Here is a 21,852-nt window from a genome sequence, read left to right as displayed (position 1 = left end):
AGTTCTGTACTCATCTGCTAAACAAACCTAGTCTCATTCTATGTCAAAAGAAAATAAAATCTAAACATTGTCTCGTTTTCTTTTCTCGAAATTCACAATAACCATATTAACGTTTTAATCTCATAAAGGAATTCATACAAATTGAACAATGTTAATAAGACAAAACACAAACAAACAGAAGCAACTAAAGCCTAAATGTGGCTTGGAGCATATATGTTGCAAGGGTATTTTCGAAATTGCAATACCCATGTTGTCTAAACTTGTTTTTATCATTGACTGACTCTAACATAAGAAAGTATTGATGATATTTAAGCTCAAGTATGCAACTGTATATAAATTCAAAAAAAAAAAAAAAAAGTGAAGGGGGTATATAGTAGTAGCAGTAGAGCATCCTTTTTCTTGCACAGTGGAAGGGACCAAGTTGGGACAGCAAATTGAAGTGAAAGGTACGGGAGATAGAGACCTTTCTCCAAACATTTTAGAGATGTGATCTAAGTTACTAGATCTTTGTTGGTCGACTTTAAGGAAATATCAAATTTATATACAGAGTAAAGGCAAGATTCATTTCAATTCCGATTCATAAAGTAATCATAACTTCCTTTTTTTTTTTCTTTAAACATTGGGTTCTTGGAGCTGAATGACAGACTTTTTAATGGCAAAATAGCTTCACCACAGAAATCCGCCCTTCTAATTACAGCTACATAACCACAACTTTAGGCTGCCTGTATATCTCTAGAGTTCTTATATTAGGTGGGCCAATTCACGAATCCTTGGTGATTGTATTGTCCATCAGATTTTTCTGTTTCCTTTCTTCTCTTTCTTGCCTATAAAAATTGTTGATCAGATTTATCCACGTGGTCGTAGTGAAAAAATTTCACTGCCCTGACAGGCAGATGCATACATGACCTACGAACCATTGGATACAGTCTATGCAGGGTAAAATAACTTTACACTCATAAATGAGAGCACATTATGTGCGAAAGATCTTGACAAGTCACTATGATGTATAGGAGTGGCTAGCCTTTTTAAGATGTATTCTTCTCATGTTGTAGTGTTTAAGAAATAAGAAAAGAAATAATTATGTGCGCATTATAAAAGATAAATTTGTTTCTATGTGAGAAAAGAGACATAAATGTTAAGACATTTGAGTATTTAGAAAAACTTTATTACCGGAGATGAAAACCTTGCAAGAAATTTTGTGAACTGTGTTCCAAGTATATGACAATAATAATAGTAACCAGAAAGAAATACAGCCAGGGATCTTCGTGTTACACCACAACAATTGGGATTGCCGAATAGATGTCAAATGGAAAGAGGAAATACGAGTCTCTTTCCTTTTGGGCCGAAAGGAAAATGCAAAAGCTTGCACAAGTGATCAAGAAACGAAAGTTCCTGGAGAAGAACACAGCTTGAATGATAAAAACAAATATCAAGTGGAAATTTCTTTGGTATTGGTCTCGTAGCTACGCCTGAGTTTGGATTCACTCGCTTGTTTCTTTTTCGTTATAGAATGTAGTTGGTTTAATTTGTATATATACTTCAAATGTAATATATAATTCCTTATTGAGCATAAGGACAGCCCACGGAATTTTCCTCAGAAAACACAAAGTGAATAGACTGTTCCACAATAACTAATATTCTCTATTTCTAATCATTCTGTATTCAGAAAATATATTTAAAAAGAAAAGATAAAGACTTTGGTTCTTGACAAAAATGTGTCTCTCCACGTGTGGGACTTAGTTTTATTAATTAGGTGTTCAGATTGCTTTTGGGATTATAGTTATAAAAACAATTAACCTTTACATCAATCGTGTAACATCAAGGCACATGATTCATGAAGGCTAGTTTCCCTCATGTTTGTTTTTAGGTAAGTGATAGACCCTAAAAGGGTTTGAAATCTTTGTTTGTTTGCTTGTCTTCTCCTTTTGAGAATCAAATAAATACTAAAATATGTGTTTCCATCGGTAAAGACCCATGAATTAGCATATAAACAGAAACCATTAAAGGAAAAGAAAAGAAAAGAAAAGAAAAACTGAAAACAAGGACGGGACCCACAAATTAAATTTCGTGGAAGTTGGACGGAGCCGTGTGAATCATTACAGGGAGTGTAACATCTAATCCAACTTGTTTAATTAATAATTTATTCTTCCTATGAATCCTTTTATAGCACAACACAATTGATTGTGTATGTATACATACAACAACCAGAACAAACAAACACGAGATTCAGCATCAGCTTTATGGCTTAGTTTTTATCTAAGAATATACCATTCGATAAGTTCTTCGTTGGAGTGTGAATCTTAAGTGAGAAATCTGACAAAATTTCAAGTTAATTGTAATTACGTGCCACAGGGGATCAATTGTAGGTACCTAAAATGATTAGGATTGACAAATATATGTATATTATTGCTCCCAAGAATGTTATGACCTATTTAATTGCTAACTATTTTTATATTCAGGCAGGAGATAAATAATTATGTTTTGTGCAACTGAACTGAAGAATTTGTGCTTGCATGAAGCTGGTAATAAAACCAAATATGGCAACTGAAGTAGATTAGATAAACCAGCTTCACTATGTTTCTTTTCTTCATATGAGAAACCATGCAGATCCAATCTTTAAAAGAAATTTGAGTGGACAAAAGATAAATTGAATAAGAGGAAGGCACTTTTAAAAAAAAAAAATTGTTAAAACTTGTATGTATCTATTTTATATCACTTGATTACTAATACTGTGTATAAATGGATTTGACATTCTTTTTTTTTTAGTTAACTTTTGAGAATAAATTCTACTCAAAAATTCATTTATCATGATATCAGAACCGACCTCATATACAAACAGATCGGATCTATAGTATATATAAGTGAAATATATACCCTCTTTCTTTGAGCCTTTTCAAAAATAGGTTCTATCCAAGGGGCGATGAATGAGAATATTACATCATACATTCTAAAAGATGGCCATAATAGATTAATTAGCTTCTATATTTCAGGAAGGAATAACGACATTTTTCTGCTTTGCAGGGTTTAGATATTAACTCCAAAATCAGCCCTCCACCTAAAGAAACCATCACATACAAATTACAATTACTCGTAGTTTAGAAGCAGATAATCATATTCAGCTCATTTACTCACCAAGAACTTGCCGAAAGCCAAATTGCATGATACCAATATAAAAGAAGCCTACTCATTCGCCATTATCAGAAGCTTAGATGGTGTACTAATTAGGGGATATTTTATTTGATGAATTCTTTGCTTGTTTAGAATAAGGTTTTTTGAGATTCATAAGTTTTATCAAAATCAAAAGGATTTAAAAAGATTTTAATTTTTTATGAGGATTTATTTCATAAAATTATTTATTCTCTTTTATTTGATATGCATGATAAAACTATAAAATAGTTCTGATATCAGTTTAATTTATAACAATCAAATAAGAAATTTTATAAAATTCATCTCTTATAAGGAATTTGAAACATTCATGAATTTTATTTAAATTTTTTTGGACCAAATTTTGAATCTAAACAAATTTATATGGATTATTTAAAAGTCATAAAACCAAACTTTATCTATGTGAATTATGAAAAAAGCTTTGGTTTTTAAAAAATTAGAAGTATAAATGAAACTAATGTGATTGCCCAAGTCATTATATTCCAAATCCAAAATTACTTAATACTCCATGTTTTAAAGATTTATATGATTCCATGAATTTTCAAATATCTAAATCCAAACATAGCATTTAATTATATTCTGAGGCAGAGATAAGAAAGCAAGTGTCTGCAACATTTTTCACAACTTCTACCACTCCTTTCTGAAAAAAGGAAAAGGCCAAACTGCAATGACATTGAGAGAGAGAGAGACTTTGATTGATTTTGTCGATAATGACTATGCTTAGTACACAGCCTCCATGTGGGAGACAGCTTGACAACTTCACGTCCTCTCTAAAATTCCAAAGAAAAAGTCGGATTATATTGCCATTTAATTTATTACTATGTTTTTACGTAAGAGTTTACTGCGATTAATTAAATTATTGGACATGAAATTCTTGAACAAGACAAACTGATAATAATGCAATATTGCTCTAAATGATAGTAATCCTGCACTCCCGTGCTTATCACACCTATCTCTGAACCCCAACAGTCACTTCCTTTGGAAAACTCCAAATTCTTTTTCTATTTTATTTTCAATGTTGTATATCATAAACCTTGCTGTACTGTAATCATTATCAAAATAATAAAATACAAATTAAACTCAATAATTTGCATACTAACTTCTTTCCAAGCAGGGTAAAAAAATATATATTTATATATAATTATATTAGTTGATAATCCATTTGATGTTATAAACATCAATTTCAAGAGTAAACATTGAAATATAAGAAGGGGAAAGAAAAAAAAAAGAGTAACCGAAGAAGTAAAAGAAAATTAGACGTAACACTATGTTACTGCTAATTAAATGCGGTTTCTTGATCTTTTTTTTTTTTTTTTTCTTTCAGTGACATTACCCACTTGAGAAAAACAGTGAGCTCGATGATGCTGAAGAAGAAGATGCTGTTGCTTGATATGGTCTTTGCCTGAAACAATCCAAAAACATTCGTGGCGGTGATACTGCCACTGTCACTGACGAGGAGGAGTTATGAGTCCCGGAGTCCTGTGGGGACCCTAAGTAATATGCAACGAGAAAATGAATAAAAAAAGAAAAGAAAATTAACTAACTCAAGGCTAATACAGAGCAGGTGAGTGTTGAAGAATGTTGGCAATTAATTAAACTCACTTGGGAGATTTTCAGAAGAAGAGTTGGTTGCAGTTTCAGGATGTGACTTGTTGGCGTCATGATTAATCTGGTGTGATTTTCGCCGGCGGCGATTGTGATCAGCTAACCTCTTTCGGCAACTGCGCTTTCCGTTGTCAAATTCTGAAAGAAGATGAAATCTGGGAAACAATTTTTTTGAACACATTTTTAGAATTGTTAACAATAATGAACAGAGTAATTATTCGTATCAAAACTGTAAAGAATACTGCCCATAACAAGGTAAAACGGTCAGTACGTGAAAAAGGAAATATGATTGTAAAAAATTGTGTTTGTATAGTATACGGACACAAATGCCCTCGGGATTTCCACATGTACGACACTCCCAATCATTGGCAACAAAAGAATAACTCCAAGGGCATTATCGTCAGGTGGTGCATTTTTTGACCATGTCCGGAGATGAAGGCAGCAAAATCACTGGCTTTTGTTTCTTGCCAATTGGCCATGGTTACAGAGTGTGGGAATATCAATGCAAGTCGTGGTTTTTTTTTTAATTTCATGCCTTAACTAATTAAGGCGATGGTTAAACCAAACTAACTAAAGCCAGGTACGTAAACGGAAACCCGAAGTGAAGTTTACGGACGCAAATGCCCTCGGGATTGCTCCCTGTACGGGAAACCAATCATTGAAATAACGAGGGTATTTCCGCCATTCAATTTTTTTTATACAGAAAAAGAGAAGAGTTATTCTATCATCACTATCAGTTCATCACACTACGCCTATCAAAGACAAACTGATTGGAAAATTAAAGAACATTAAAATGCGAAGCTGGGAGTGCATGGGGAGGGCATTGAAGTAATTTTGAAAAGAAACCTGCTACACTGCTGGCAGAATCGCTGAGTCAACCCAGCCGCGATAACAGTCGAAGCTTTAGAGTGAAACTCGCAGACCTTGTGGCGTCTATGATAGTGCTTAGCATGGGTAAGATCAGCATTGCACCCTTCAGCTTGACACCTAGGTGCGTTGGAAGAACCCGATTCGACAGGCCTGGATCGGCGATAAAGGCGGTTCACAAAATCATCCTCAGCAGAAGAGAAGTAGGTCCTACCACCTAAATTGAGTCCAATTCTTGAGGTATAATCTTGAGGTCGAGTAACTTGTTCGGTCTTTGGGACAAGAAAATAAGAAGGACAGGGTGCAGTATGAGTTGGGATAGGGTCTAGGGAAAGGAGAGAAGGATGGTGGGGGGCTGTGTAAGAGGAGGCGCGTGGGTCATAAAGAGAGTTGACTTGATGTGGGTTTGGATGGTGGAATAAGGAAGCAGCAGGTTGGGCAAGGAGATTATCATTGAAGGATTGAGCAGTGTAATGATCGAAAATTTGACGGTTCTGGTCTGGGTCTTGACTTTGTTCCTCGCCTGTAAGCATAATTGTTGATGGATTTCCCCATTCGTACTCCAACATTTTCTTTTTAGCTTTATAACCGGTGAGTGAAGAAAGTAGCTAGCTTTTAATAATCTGTAGTCTTAGGAAAAAAAGAGAAAAGAAGAAGAGGGAACTCGAGTTAATTAACAAAAGAATAATTATTAAAAAAAGGTGAAGTAAAAGGGAAATATGTCAGCTTTCAAGAAGAGATAGATAATTGTGGAAAGAAAAGCTGTTGGAAAAGCCTTGATATTTGGTATTTGTTGCTGCTTTGAAATTAGTTATATATATATATATAGGAATTTTGCTTGTCGGTGTTTAAGGGAGACAAGTAATAAACTTAAACTCACCTAAGCAGCAGTGTGGAACTCAGTGAAGAGTAGAAGAAGGAGAGGAGAGAAATTTGTGAATTTCAAAAACCCTAACTTGCCATTTGCAGACTTTCAACTGTTGCTTTCTCTCTTCTGTAATGGCGTGCACATTGAGTCCTCCTTTCTCTCTCACTGTCTATAACCTTCTCTTTCTTCCTTTCTTTCTTTATTTAGCTTCTGAGTCTATATCTTTAAAGCTTGGAGCTAGGCTCCTCTCTTCTGTCTCAAGAAAAAAAATTAAAAAAAAAAGCCACACCTTTTTCAGTAGACTACTGTCTGCTTCTCTCTAGCGAGTCTAAGACAGAGAAGCAACTGAGTTATGAGGCGGCTTGTGCAGATAGAGAGAGAGGTGACTAGTTCTCTGTATGTGTGTAAATACCGAAACTACTATTTTACCCATCTGATAGTTACATAATTGTAGGTGAAGCCACTGCTATGGATTTCTGTGTAAAGAAGCAAAGCGGATAATATAGGTAAAGAAAGTGGGGTGGGAAGGAAGGAAGGAAGGAAGAGTAGACTGTAGAGTGAGTCTTTTTCCTTCTTTTTTTTTGCCACTTTTTCTCTCTCTTTCTTACTTCCCAACTTGTTAGGACTTATAAAGAAAGGTTGGCTGTTTCCTCGGAGTAAATGCGGTTAAAAGGTAAATTTGCCCTCTCAGCTTTAAAAAGAAAAAACTTCAAATGAACTGCCAAACTTATTCAGATGATAATTTTTATCTACTAATTTAATAAAAATAATTAATTTTATTCAAATTTCTATAAAATTATTAAAATATTAGACGCATACATAAAATAAATTATATTATATATTAAATTTAGTATAATAATTACATTAAATATTTGTATTCTAATATAATTTAATCATAATATCTAATAAAAAAATAATTAAATTATAATTTTTAATAAAAATTTAGATTAAATAATAAAATGAAATTCATAGAAATTTAAATTTTTATTTTTCAATTAGAACTAGATTTTAGATTTTTTAATAAAAATAATTAAGTGATCGATTTTTTGCTTTAATTTTTATTTTTAGTATAATTAATTAATTACTATTATTTAGTAATATTATTTTTATTGAATCTAATACTTAATATAAAATTTTAAAAATTAAATCGAATATTACTTACTAGTTAAATTTTTAACTAAAATTTCCATAATTTTGTATATATGAAATCTACTTTTTTAATTTTATAAAAATTTAAATTGAATTGGATGCTTTTATTAAGTTAGTAAGTAAAATAAATTAAAAAAATTAAAATTTAATAAAGTGAGTATTGACTTGACCTGGAAACCCGGTAAATGCTATAACCGTGTCGTTGTTTTTTTATTATTATTTATAATTCTAATATTATTTGGTGGCATCAGATTGGATTAAGTTTGGGTACGCGTTTGCTGCCCAAGTTATTGTGCCCCACTTTCTGCTTTTTCCCCTGTCCAATTTTACACACAGGGGCATTATGACCATATGTTTTTTTTTTTTTTTTTTTTGTTTGACGATTTCTTCTTTTCCTTTTTTTACCTCTTGTTTTGAAAGTTTCGGACTTCCTAAACAAGCAGTAATAATAATAAAAAAAATAACCTTATTTCCAATAGAAAGAAAAGGATTGAACCTTCAGTCTAGCTTTCGTTGGGAGATCTGCTAGGGATTTATGTTGGCGTGTCGTTTGGTCATATGACTTAACTAAAAACTAACTCTACTTATCCATAAAAGGCACTGTTATTTTATTTCAATGGTAATTCCGAGGTTTTATTCTCCCTTCGTCATCCTTCAATTCTAACATTAACATTTGATTTGATGCATACTTATATAAAAATATATGGATTTTCCTGTGAAATATGGGAAGTTATTATTTTATTGCTTTAAGCAATATTGGACCAATTTTTCAAGAATTTGGTTGCTCCTAAGACACTTCAAAAACAATGTAACCCTTTTAAACATTTTATTATTACTCAAATATAATATAAAGCAGCTAGAGTGACTGAATGGTTGAGTTACAATAAATCAGGAGCAACCAAACTATTCCTATATTAACTTTATGTGGTCAGAAGTTTACCATTTAATATCACTAAATTGCCCTCTTGGAAAAAGGAAGCAATATATCTGAGATTGGCGGGTTTCGTTAAACAGTGAAGTACTGTTTTGGGTCCATAAACAATTAAATAAGCTACCTTGACGAAACAGTGTGCGTCCATGGCAACCCCCAGGTTCTTACATTATTACATGTGTGATCCCCCACATATTTATCATATTGACCAAAACTATCCTACCAGACTTCTTTGGAACTGTTCTTTACACATCGAAAATACGTTTTCACCATGTTTGGGTAAAAGAGAAAAAACGAAAAACAAAAGAAAGAAGTTTTGCTCGGAAAGAAGTGGCACGAAAGGGTAAAAAAAAAAAATGAAGATAGCAATGCTTTTTCATGTAGGTCAATAATAAAAAGTTAAAAAAAAATGTAATTTCATAGTAATTTAGAGGATAAATAAATGAATATATATGTATTTTAACTTTTTAATTTTTTTTTTATATGCATATTTAATTTTTGATACATAATTTTTTTTATTTAATATACATATTTAGTTTTGATACATAAAACTTAGATTTATATGTAGTTTTATTATTTTATTCTATTATATTATTATGTTAATTAATAAATTAAATTTTTAATTCAATAATAGTTTTAATTTTAGAAATAATATTTTAAATAATATTTTTGATATTTTATTCAACAATAAATTAATTTTAATTCTAAAAAATAGTAATATCGATTATATTTTTTATTGTATTAATTTATATAATATTAAAATTAAAAATAAATATTTTTAAAATAATTTTATATTATTATATTAAAAAATCTTAGAATTTTATAAAAATTTAAAAATTTCAGTTTTGCTATTATTTTCTAAAATATTATAAACCAATATTAAATATAAAAAATTTATTAAATTATAATTATAAATTTAATTTTATAATAATAACATATATAAATAGACGATTAATTCAAAAAAAATATTTATATTTACACGTGGAAAATGATGAGACCGTAGCGATTCAACCCTCTCAAAGGATGGAACAAAAAGAAATTCGATTCATCCTCTTAATTTTCCAGACTCCGTTTTTGTTCTTGCAGCTTGAACATGCTTCCGAACAAGGAGTTCATGTTCCACTGAAATTGCAACAAAAGGTCAGTAATTGTTGTTTAGCATAATTTTTGAGATGGAACATTGATTAGTTGTATACGTACCGGTCTTTTGATGATGTCTCCAACTATGCTGTGGGCCTTTGGGATCTACGTCACTTTTTAATCAACCGCATTTTAAACATGTTTAATGCCACCTAAATTAAATTCCTCCACTCTTTCTTTTTTCTTTGTAAGGGGGACATCTCTCAGTTAATCATTCTCAATGCACATTCAGAGGAAAGAATTAAGTCTTCATCAGATTTTTTGACTTTGATATTTTATTAAATAGTTCCAATTTTGATTTTTGAGAAAAATATCTTATTTAATATTTATTTTGTAGTAATTACTCCAAAGATATATTTATATGTGGAATTTTTGAAGCACATTTTTGCTTAATAGAAAAATCTTGATTGAGGTTTGTGTTAAACATCATTGGACAGAATTGATGAATACTATAAAAGAAGTTGGGAATATCAAAGTACGTAAAGAATTTCTCCAAGCAAGAACAAACATCATTGTTTGCCCTAAATTTTGCTTAGATTGCAAGTACACCGACCAATGAATCAGGATACTTAAACTTTTTTAACCATTTCTTTAGATCTTAAAATACCAAATAATAAAATAAATTTGTAAATAAGAAATAAAAGATAACAGATTAAAAGTTAAAAGGGAAAGCTTAAATTTAAGAAATTAAATAGAGACTAAACCTCTGGGAAAAAGTATAGGAAGGAAAATAAGAGAGGAAATAAAATAAAGAAAGAAAATAGATCAAGTTCTATTTCTTTTCTTTTTTTTTTTTTAGTTTTTGGGGAAAAAAAAGTTAGTGTTCAATACATAAATTCCCTTTTTTTATTAATTAAATTATTATGAAAGTAAAATAATAATTTAATTTATTTTTTTCCACTTTCTCTCTGTTTTTTAGGGGAAAAATAGTTTTATGGGCCCATAAATTATTTTACCTTTTTTATTTTCATTCCTTTTTATATCCTTTATTCATTATCCAAACAAGTGACTTTATTTTCCTTTCCCTCTCTTATTTTCCTGTTTCATTTTGTTTTCCAAATATATGGTAAAAGTTAATTGGTTGGCAAAAAATAGAGTTACATTGGGAATCAAAAAAAATTACAAAAGAAACAAATACTTGAAATTGATAGTCTGATTGTGTAAACTAGTAATTTTGAGTGTTGAATTTATCCTTTGGACTTAGCTCTTCAAGGAATTAGTGCTCTATAACACTCTCTTTACCATACAATTCTCTTCCATTTCTTTCAACTCAATTATTAGTAACTTCTCTTTAACTCAAACTCCCACTTGTTCTCAACTCTCTGCTAATTAATCAACACCCTTTAATTAATTAAGTAGTAAGCTTTGGCTTATTTTAACATCATACTAACAGATCATGCTAAACTGTTTTTACGAACAATTAACACCCCTGCATGTATATAACATGCTAAGATTTTAATTTATTTCTACAGATTTCAGACTTATTCGTCAATTTATCTTCTTCAATATTTTAGATATAAATGAGTCTTGGATTAAGAGGGAAAAAATGATTTTTCATTTCATTTAATTGAAAGAAAGAATTTATCTGGAGCTAAAGATTATAAATTGAGGGTATGGTTTTGTGTAGAAAAGTTCATTTTTGACAAGAAATCAGGGGCCAAAATAACTCTTGTGTCTCTGCTAAACATGCTTCCATTGATGGACATCCAAGACTTACCTAACTTAACATGAATAATTTAAAGGGTACAACTGAAACTCACATCATTAACCATTTGATGCTCCGCTTCTGCTTAATCAAACTGAAGTGGGCCCACCTCCCTCCGACTTAATTATGTAATTTATATAAATAACTAGTCCTTTTATTTTGGACAGGGTACGTTTGTGTAAATAACGCGACAAGTAGAGGGCAAAATCGTAAGACAACAAAAGACTCCCCCTAGGGGAGAAGACGATCGTATCTTCAACGTACGATGTATTATTCGCTGCTGCAGGTAGTTTGTTTATATCGAGCAGTTTTCAGTGCACTCTCGCGCGTGCACGAAGTTCGTACTCGCTACGGGAGAAAGAAATTTTGGTCGAGGCGGAGGTACGAAATTACAAGTATATCCTCAGTAGCGACGTGCCGAGTAGACAGAGCGAGTAGAGTTGAGATTATAGAAAGGAGGGAGGTAGGAGAGAGAATGCAGAAATGGGCAGAGACGGAGTAGATAGTCCAAAAGAAAGGAGAGGACAGGCTGGTGGCATTTGTTAAAAGGCTGACACGGACGTTGACTCTTCTGTACGGAATGTCTACTCTTTTAGTCAGACAATTATTATTATTTTACTTCAATAATTAATAATATTTATATATAAAAGGATCACTTGTTACAATTATGATTTCTCTTTTGCTGATGCCGTGAGAGTCATTACTACAAAAGATTTTGTAGATTGTAGATTTCTGGGCCTCTCTCTCTATCTTACAAATTTTCACCTTCTTTGCATGCCTCTTTCTCTAAATTCCCTTTTGCAAATGTAGAGTGTTCGGAGTTGCACTCCTAAAAAGCATTCTATAAAAATAAAATAACTATATTTTTTGAGCCTAGAAAACTCATCTTTGAATATACTTCTTCTGAAGAACAAATTGAAAATAATAATAATTAATTAGCTAAGAAAATGAATTTTAAATGTCTTTTTCTTTACATTCAATAAAAATTCTAAAGATATATGTCCACCTAAAATTGTTAAGAGAAAGTAATTGGCATGTTTATTGTCTAACATATTTCACTGTTGTTCTCGAATGTGTTTTTCTCACCAAATTATCTGTAAGTTTTAGAATGAAAAGATAAATTAGAGTCTACAAATCAATTATAATTAATGGTTCCTTAATTAGAATATATAAATATCAAACACCTGTGGACTCCAGTAAAATAAAGGTTATCAAATGGGATTATGATTCTCGTAATAGGTCATGTTTAATTAATAGTTGAGATTTATTATTTAAAATAATTACTCTCATAAGAAATTTAAATTTAAATTCTTAATAAAATCTCAATTATTCATTTTAAAATAAAAGATCCAAATTACAAAATGATGGTCACGTTGAGGTTGAACCTGAGAAGATATTAATCCTGAAAAAATGTACATCATAGTAAATTTTTTTTACCATAGTTGTTGGATAAAGAAGCACGGTAAAGTTCACCTTCAACTACCATAGCAACCACCACGACTCTACCAGGGTAGGAGTATTTAAAAGGGTGTTTTAGCCAAAAATTGAATGCATTTTTATACCCGAATTGGAAAGAGAGTTTGCTGTGGCTCATAAAGGCTCCAAAGAGATTAGTTAGTTAAATGCTACTAATTGTATACTCATACCAAGGAACTCTTCCCCCATTTTCCCACAGTACGAAGAAATGAAAGTGCATTTTCTCATTCACGCCACGTAAAAGACGGCCAAAAAGAAAAAAGAGAAAGGGAAGCAAAAGAATTGGTCCCCATTCATTTTTGCATAGAAATGGATACGACCTACAGCAGTACTATAGATGTAGAACATATGGAGCAATTTAAACGCCCATCAAAATTCAGGCCTTGTCAAAATCTAGCTAACACCTTCTCCAGCAAAACAAATGATCAATAAAAGCAACGAAATGCATGATGATAACACCCCCACACGGGGAAAGGGGTGAAATTGGGGTTGGGAATTAAGTTGGGTGCCGCACCAGTCAGTAAGTTGTGGCTGTACGATGAGTGAAATTTCAGCAGATCTTACTTGCATTAGTGCAAGAGTCTTCAGCAGAGAAAATCACAATGGAAAAGAAAAATTAATGGCAAGTAATAACTCAACACTGTGCAATCTGTACTCCATATGCAGGAAAAACAAACCAGCTCTTAAATATTCATCATGCAAAAATCCATCAACAGTAGGCATTTTAAATTTATCAATGAATACTAGAACTGGCATGCATCACTATTCTCGGTGAAAAAATGAAGGCAAGAAAAAGAAAAGGGCAAAGGTGAAACAGAAAAAGAGCGAACATTTTGCATATGGCTATCTAAACCATGTGGAAACTTTTGGTAAAAAATGGACCACATAGAAACATGAAGACAAGGGTCTTTCATGGTATCTTCAACAGTTTCAGCAGTCCCTACGAAACTTCCACACTATTTAGGTGAAAGGATAAAACTAAATGGACCCTGAAACTGACACCAGTCTTTTCTGACAATTAATTTTGGGAGGAAGGAAGAGAACCATTGGGAACGAAAGAACAAGAAGAAACCATAATTTGTTATGTGGTCACGGACAAAAACCAATACTCACACAAGATAATGGAGATGCAAGCAATTCCAAAAAATGTGAAATAAATATATAAAAAGAACATGATATCTTAGCCACCTCCACACATGTGATTACAAAGCACTCGTTAATTTTGTGCATCGTGAAGAAATTGCCTGCTGTCATCAGCGGCCTAGCAGGAGAGTAAAGCCATGCAGAAAATTATATACCCATTTTACTTTCCCTAACAATCCAAAAATGAAGGCAAATGTGTTAGATTCTGAGAAAGAGAACAATGAAAACACATAGAATGATGGTGTGATTCGGATACAGAAGTCTACGTCCACACGTACAAAATCTAAAGGACTATAACTCTCACAATTCTCCACAATTATAAGTCTTGCACCATAAAAGGTAAAGTTAAATCATTACTATACATTGATTTTCTCCAATTCAATGAATATATAATCCTAAACCAATTGAGGGGTACTGATATGATATGATTCGATCTAAACAAGTCGAAAGAAAAAAAAAAAAAAAAGTCTTCCAACGTTCCCCTCAAGGTACGCTTTGAGTCACGATGAAATGCAATGACGAAGAAGAAGAAATAAAATAAAGCAATGGGCAGAAATTGAAATGTGCAGCCAAATTTTGATACTTGGCACCTCCCACACAAAATTAGTGTATTGTGCATCATTATTAGTATTACTTAGCCCGCTGGCCCTGGCCCGGGGGGGGGGTTGACGACGGAGCCTTGACTGACAAAGAATATTACATTTTCATGATTATTAATTTTATCTAAATTTTACAAATGCATATTCATGTCGTCTTTTTCGTCCTATCTTCGTACACTCAGATAGAACTAACACAATTGGAGATACCGCGACATGCTGGAAAAAGCAATCCCGAAAGGCACTAAAACAGTCATATGTCATATTACAACAGTTGAATGCAAAAGCTTCAGAAGGTGCGCAGAACTACAAAAGCTCTATTCTTATCTCTACTTGGAGGGGATGGGAAAAATGCACATTTTCTTTTTGGTAAAGTGTCACTGCGTCCAGCATAATTTCAAGGCTGTATGTCATAATTTTCTTTTAACTTTCACATGCCACTTATGGGAATACACCTCTTTGTTACTTATAGGAGGACGCCTCACTTTCCCAGGTGTAACTATTTCATACACATTTCCCTTCTTAGTAAATTTCTCCTTTTATCATTCTTAAATTGAAATAAACAAAGATTGAAATATTTTGTGAGGCAGAGCTTTAATTTGGTTTGTCTGTTAGGGCTACCAGAGATCTCAGCACACCAGGACTAATCTTGTCTGCAAGGGCACCTTTTTCTGAGATAAGAAAGGATTTCTCCTTTATATAGCTTTGCAGTTTTTTAGCCTCATAGTCAACTCGTTCTTGATCTGCACGAAAACAAATACAAAATTTAATTCGTAATTCAGAGCTCAATGAACTTCAATTAGAGGAAAATGTAAAATTTTATTTACAAGGACCTGATATCTATGTTTTTAAAATATTATTTCATCAATCTATCTTCATCTTCATCCTCGCACAAACACAAACACCATATGCAAAACTTTAGTATCAAGGTTAGAATAGGGAGAGAGAGAGAGAGAGAGAGAGAGAGAGAGAAGCTCTCAACAAGATGGCTCATTTCTTTTCTTTTTTTCTTTCTCTTTTTGTCTTTCCAGAGATGCTGTACCAGAATTATTCGTGAATGTCTACAAACAACACTTCCGCATAAATAATTTCTAAGGCTTAGTTTAATTCAGACACCTGAGAGATAACCAATCCTTAAGCCGTTACGTAGGTCAAATTAGATAATGATTCATTTATCTACAAAAATCGAGGCAGTAAGGCACATCTCAGCTGCTCGATTTATTGATGAGACTACATTTAAGTTTCCTCAGATCTTCCAATTCTACCTTTGTTTTGTAAAATGCTCTACTTGAGCAATGCTCTACCTTTGTTTGTTGGTTGCAATAATTAAAAAGAGCCCTATTTCATTCCCATGCTGTCACAATATAAGTATTGTATTCAGTTTCAAGATGCTGATGCTGATGCTGCTTTAAAAATCATTTCGATACTATTCTCTTGTTGATTTGGAAGGGGCAGCCCACTAACCCACTTAGCCAGCAAAAGGAGAAAATTCGTTGAAACAAAACCTAATGATGCTAAAAGGGCCAAGACAGTAATTCTTTTATCAAAAAATGACTTGATTGTAAATTAGACGATTAAAAGGCAAACTGACTTTCACCCGCTAACATCACATATAGTTCAACAGAGAATCATAAGTCCATAAGTTTTCTGGGGTTTGGTGTTAGTTTCAATCATTTCATAATAGCTCTAGAAGTTTCTGTTCATTTTGTTTTCCAGCACGGGAGAGGGAAGCCCGCTAACTCTTCACTCACCAAGAACAAAAACGAAGACTATATTTCCTTTTCATTGCTGACAAGCTTGATTCTAATTAGCGTATTACTTGGTGCAATTGTCAAATCCTAACTTAGGATTCCATGGGTCTAGATGTGAATTGTAGAGAAGCCACATTACGGGGGAAAAATGTAAAAGCATAGGGGCAGTGTTTAATTCTAAATTATTTCATACAGCCAGAGTGCAGTAGGAACCTAGTTGAATCATGAATTAGGGCCTTTTTCAACAGATTACTAGGTGCTCAAAATGAAAAATGCCAAAGACCAAGATGGAAATTTTTGAGGAAAATGAATTTCTAGATTTCATACTAAATGCTAAATTTTAGCAGGCACCCAATTTACCCAGCAAGGCCTCCAAGTAGCAGCAGCATTGCCAACTTAACTTGCAGATCTGATTAGCAACAGAATATTTGTATTTAACTTACTATATTGGTCAACTTAACTCACACTTAAATTGAAATGAAGGTAGAAGTTATAGAGAAAAACCTGTCTCCAAGATGGTGTGAGCAGCATGAAAGGGAATACTAGCAAAGACATCGGATCCTGGGAACATCATCCATGTACGCTCATCGGAGTCATGGTTGCCACATGTAGCACACACCTCCTTCACCAAAGGCTTTGAAGCAGACCTCCCAATATCCTTCATTATTGACTCAAAAGGAGAAGGAACACTAGTTCTTGTTGTCCGAGCTCTCTTTCTCAGTGCAGTCAACGCTTCCCTGTTCCCATTCCTTATTTTATCATTTTCAACCACCTGAAATCGTATTGCTAAAAGTCACTAACTAAAGAAAGGATCATAAAAAGCAACTGTAACAGGCTCAATTAAACAAAAACCTCGATTCTTCAAATTCCTTTATATTCATAGTCCTAAAAATAGATAGGCATTATGTTCATTTCTTATCCTTTAAAAATTTCTGAAAAAATTTCTGAAGCTTTGTTAGGCAGGATTAAATGAATTAGTGGGCATCATAAAAGTCCAATTGAGAATTTTCTTTTCTGCTTTTACAAATCTAGGAGATCAGTCAAACATATCTAAGCATTGAATTATGTGACAAAAAAAGTTCAAAGAATTCGACTTCAAAGACCTGGTGGCGGGCTAAAAGGAGATGCTCAGCTTCAGTTTCAAGCTCAACCAAGCTTTGCTGGAATTGCTTCATACTCTCATCCATCTTTTCTTTTTTGGGGAATCAGAACTCTTACCTGAATATACCTAATTTAAACAGATGATAAAGAGATTAAATATAGCTGAATGTTTTGAGAAAGATTTCTATTACAGCAAAAGCCTTTTAATTTTCACTCGCACACTCAGAAAATAGTTCTTATAGTGTGATAATTCCAGAAAACAAAAACTGAAAGTAGTTCTTGGCAGAGTAGATGATAATGCAATCAAAAAACTCAGCTAGAAATTTTCATAAACAGTTGGCGTGCAGTACGCGATCTGGGCGTGCATATTACCCGACCATAAAATGAATCTCCAAAAGCGAAGTATGAAAGAAACATAAATATTTGTTCTAAGTTCGGTTTATAAACTGGAAACACACATTTCTCTCTCTCTCTCTTGGTCGACCAATAAGAAAAAAAAGCTAAATAAAGGAAAAATAAAAAAAGGAACGAAAAGATTACAGCAATGATATTGCGGCAGCAGTGATACGGTGCGAGTGCTATACTGAGGGCAATCAACCCGCTGCCGAACGCCGGTCTGCCGCTGCTGTCACTGGAAAAACGAAACGTTTTAGTTCTTTTCCCCTAATTGTGAGGGGTCCGAGGGATTGCCACTGGATCGGGTTTGGCGTCGGTTTTGCAAAACCGGAAACGAACCTGCTTCGATTTTTTTTTTTTCACTTCTCTAATTTAGAGTAAAATTTGTTTTTGGTTATCTTTTTCCACTTACATACGTATGTTTTTTAATTTAACTACCATCCCCAACTATACCTCCAATCTACTTTATATCTTCAACATTTTCTAGGTTTTCATGTTCACAATTTTCTAATAATATGAGCTATTGTAAATTCGTAAAACCTTTATATAAAAACAAGTTAAGATACAACTCTTGTACTATTAAATGAGTCAAATAGATTCTTACTTTTGGAGCAATCAACATTGCCTGAATGAGGCGGCAAAAAGGAAAGTATTAAATTCAATGAAAGATGAAACTTTCTCTTCATTATGAATTATGCGTAATTACATACAGAAGCTCCCTTAATTGTCTCTTAATTTATATTACTATTTATTGGACAAGTCTCTCATTATTTTTCCTAAGATAAATTTGAGTGCATTTCTCAATTGAGACAAGAATATGCCAATGATTTCTCCTCAATTAGCTCTTTCGCAGTTGCATCCATCTTCGCCCTAGAAAACTCGTCAATTTTGAGCCCTGCCATTGTAACAATGTGACAACTGAGTGCACTGAGCATCATCTTATGACCCAATAAGTCAAGAAACTAAACACGTACAGAGAAAAAACAAAAAAACTAATGATAATAATTTACCCTGAACAATGGACCAGTTTCCTTTCTCACAGGTAACAGGGAAGGAGTAAATAAGACCAGGTTGGATCCCGTAAGATCCATCAGAATACACTCCCATAGAAACCCATGTTCCCTGAAAATGAAAAGCAAAGCAAACGGAAAAGGTAAACAGTTAGTTTTCTACATACAAGTTCCGCAAGATGTAAGTATGTTTAAGATAAAAATGAATTAACCTTAGGTGTTCCAAGAACCCAGTCACGTATATGATCACAAGCAGCACTTGCAGCAGATAATGCACTCGATAGCTTTCTTGCTTTTATAATCGCTGCACCACGTTGCTGAACTGTGGTGATGAATTCAGCGTTTAACCTGTGAACAAATTAAATTTGTTACGTGTTAATGGACAAAAATTTAATGGGCAGATGGATAATCAGCATGTTAATGAATATCCTGAATTTCCAAACACTTGAGCATTTAAACTTTTGCATCAGTAAATTAAGAAATGTTATGCTAAGGATTTGGAAATTTCTGCAGATAGAACCTGATATGGCCCATTTAGATGCATACTTGAGATTTACAAGATTACCAACAAAACCAGGATCCCCAAATCCTACCATTGATCATCAGCAACAAGTTCTCTGACAGGCTTCTCTCCGCTGCTGGTTTGGACAGTTGCGTGATTGACATCTGGATATTGAGTTGAAGAATGGTTTCCCCATATGATGACATTCGTTACTTCGCTTACATGAACATCAAGCCTCTCTGAGATCTGGCCTAATGCTCTGTTATGATCAAGCCGTGTGAGGCATGTGATGTTTTTCTCTGGGATTGAAGGTGCAAATTCTTTCAGAATAAGTGCATTGGTATTTGCTGGATTTGCCACCACTAACACCTGCATAACAAAAAATGCACCACCACAAGACACCAGTATGGTATCAAATCAAAATTCGGGTAGTACTTTGTGATATCAAAAAAAAAAAAGTAATGATACAGGAATAAATCAGACAAATATCCTGCTAACCAATGGATATTCAGGAGATGTGCAGTGCAGAAGTAATAAATAAAAGTAATTCTTTAGAACAATTGAGAGGATTTCCAACCTTGCAATCTGCAGCAGCATGCTTCTCCAGGGCTGAAGCCTGAGCCTTGTAAATCGACACATTTTTGGACATCACATCTTTCCTTTCCATACCTTCCTTTCGAGGAAATCCACCAACCATAACCGCAATATTCACGCCCATACAAGCTTCAACAGCATCAGTGGTAGCAATAACTCCTGTGGAAGAAGGGCAAAACTTAAGAAACTCAACATAGATACTTGTAAGATCACCTCAAACTAGCACCAAAGTGTTAAATAAAGACGGGACCTTTTAGCAGAGGAAAGGCAGCATCTATAAGTTCCATTTTTACCCCTTTCAAGGCCTCATATGCAGGTTCTATATCAAGCAAGTGGAGAATTACAGGTTGATCAGGACCTAGCATGACTCCCCTTGCAATCATTGGAACGATAGCATAGCCTATTTGCCCTGTGAATTAAGAAAAATAAAAATTACATGTATATCTCCTTTGCTAATGAAAAATGCAGAGAACAGATTAGAAAACATTAACAATGATAAAAATTAGTTGAATTAAATCTTAAACTACATTAGGCAACTGTGGATTGAGCTTGCCTGCAGCACCAGTTATTAATACTCTCACAGGCTCCTTTTCTAAATTTAATAAGCTGCACATATATCTTATTAACTTCCAAGACAGAATGATAACAAACAAAACAACCAAAATCTTTTGAAGCAATGCAGTATTATAATCCAATTCCATCTCTCAGAAGAATTTTTGAAGCTGCACAAGTATTATAATCCAATGCAGTGTTACTGTTACAATCAAATAACATGATCATATCTTGTACGTACTTAAATATATAATACCCCATGAAAGACAGCATATAAAGGAGCACCTCCACGACAAGCCAAAAAGATACCAATACAAACCGAACACACAGATTGAAAAGATATAAAAGGTGTCCACATAGTGAAGAAAAGAACCCATCTTAGAAACGGGTTTACCTTCTGTTTAAAAAATAAATTAAAAAGAAAACATATCGGCATATATAAAGTTAAAGAAATAAGAAATTGTAAGAGTACCAGCAGCGCCAGTGACCAAAACTCTAACTGGGTCTTTCGCCATTGCTGAAAGTAGTGTGAGTTATAGGGATGATTGATCAGTTTGAGAGAGAGGGAGAGAGAGAAACGAGATGGTGATAAAATGGAGATGAATTATACTATTATATAAGGGATTGATGAGATGAGGAAGCGCGATCGAGATCATAGAAAATCGAGGATATAGATAACCGTGACGATGGTGATGAGATACGGTGCTTTAACAGTTGCAACAGTACATGTCAGTGTCACCATTTATCATGAAACCGTTTCGAATTATCAGTTAGTTTGATTAATAATATATGATCTCCATGCTTCGTGTTCTTGGTCTTCACATTCTCTTTTTATTTTTGGTTGCATGCAATTAATGGAACTACTCCTCTCGAGGGAAAATATTCAAACTTGCTTTTAACAAAAATTTATAAAAACATAAATATTGAAAGATCAGAATTGGTAATACAGTCAAATCTTTGCGCCGGAATTATTAATATAGAAATAACTTTTATATTATTATATAATAATTTTTTATAAAAAATTTCTATACCGTTCTAAATCTTTTTAAATTTTATTTAAAAAATATTTATTTATTTATAGTAGTAATATTTATAAATATATATATATATATATATATATATATATATATATATATATATTAAAGAATATATATATCATACTATTTTTTTTTTTATTGATTATTTGTATAATATCTTATCGATGATTGAGCCCGAACGATGAAAATGTAACGAGAGAATCATTTGATGAAAATAGAAGGCTTTTCTCCTATTATAGAAGGCCCTGTAAAATAAAGGGAATG

The 21,852-nt window shown here is 33.0% G+C and overlaps 3 protein-coding genes across 5 annotated transcripts; all 3 read right to left on the bottom strand.

Moving 5' to 3' along the window:
• Positions 1 to 4,060: 4,060 nt before the first annotated feature.
• Positions 4,061 to 7,103, bottom strand: LOC8265831 (squamosa promoter-binding-like protein 8). Of its 2 annotated transcripts, none has more exons than XM_048374123.1 (4): positions 6,518 to 7,103; positions 5,617 to 6,267; positions 4,768 to 4,925; positions 4,061 to 4,655 (listed from the first exon to the last, which is right to left on the bottom strand). In XM_048374123.1, the coding sequence occupies exons 2-4, from the start codon at positions 6,204 to 6,206 to the stop codon at positions 4,495 to 4,497; spliced, it is 909 nt and encodes a 302-aa protein (XP_048230080.1). In that variant the 5' UTR covers positions 6,207 to 6,267; positions 6,518 to 7,103; the 3' UTR covers positions 4,061 to 4,494. The 2 variants fall into 2 exon arrangements, with proteins under 2 accessions (XP_048230080.1, XP_048230329.1); XM_048374372.1 differs by having other exon boundaries at positions 5,617 to 6,260.
• Positions 7,104 to 14,862: 7,759 nt separating this feature from the next.
• LOC8265830 lies at positions 14,863 to 18,415 on the bottom strand. Of its 2 annotated transcripts, XM_048379712.1 has the most exons (5): positions 18,038 to 18,415; positions 17,500 to 17,624; positions 16,901 to 17,168; positions 16,757 to 16,805; positions 14,863 to 15,388 (listed from the first exon to the last, which is right to left on the bottom strand). In XM_048379712.1, the coding sequence occupies exons 2-5, from the start codon at positions 17,581 to 17,583 to the stop codon at positions 15,373 to 15,375; spliced, it is 417 nt and encodes a 138-aa protein (XP_048235669.1). In that variant the 5' UTR covers positions 17,584 to 17,624; positions 18,038 to 18,415; the 3' UTR covers positions 14,863 to 15,372. The 2 variants fall into 2 exon arrangements, with proteins under 2 accessions (XP_048235669.1, XP_002511635.2); XM_002511589.4 differs by lacking the exon at positions 16,757 to 16,805 and having other exon boundaries at positions 18,038 to 18,388.
• Positions 18,416 to 18,545: 130 nt separating this feature from the next.
• Positions 18,546 to 21,180, bottom strand: LOC8265829 (malate dehydrogenase). The gene is made up of 7 exons (XM_002511588.3): positions 21,024 to 21,180; positions 20,250 to 20,408; positions 19,983 to 20,158; positions 19,497 to 19,774; positions 19,116 to 19,251; positions 18,904 to 19,015; positions 18,546 to 18,788 (listed from the first exon to the last, which is right to left on the bottom strand). The coding sequence occupies exons 1-7, from the start codon at positions 21,064 to 21,066 to the stop codon at positions 18,694 to 18,696; spliced, it is 999 nt and encodes a 332-aa protein (XP_002511634.2). The 5' UTR covers positions 21,067 to 21,180; the 3' UTR covers positions 18,546 to 18,693.
• Between the last annotated feature and the right edge of the window lie 672 nt (positions 21,181 to 21,852).

Source organism: Ricinus communis, chromosome 1, assembly GCF_019578655.1.
Source record: "Ricinus communis isolate WT05 ecotype wild-type chromosome 1, ASM1957865v1, whole genome shotgun sequence".
NCBI classification, from domain to species: Eukaryota; Viridiplantae; Streptophyta; class Magnoliopsida; order Malpighiales; family Euphorbiaceae; genus Ricinus; species Ricinus communis.
This window is presented reverse-complemented; position numbering and strand designations above follow the sequence as displayed.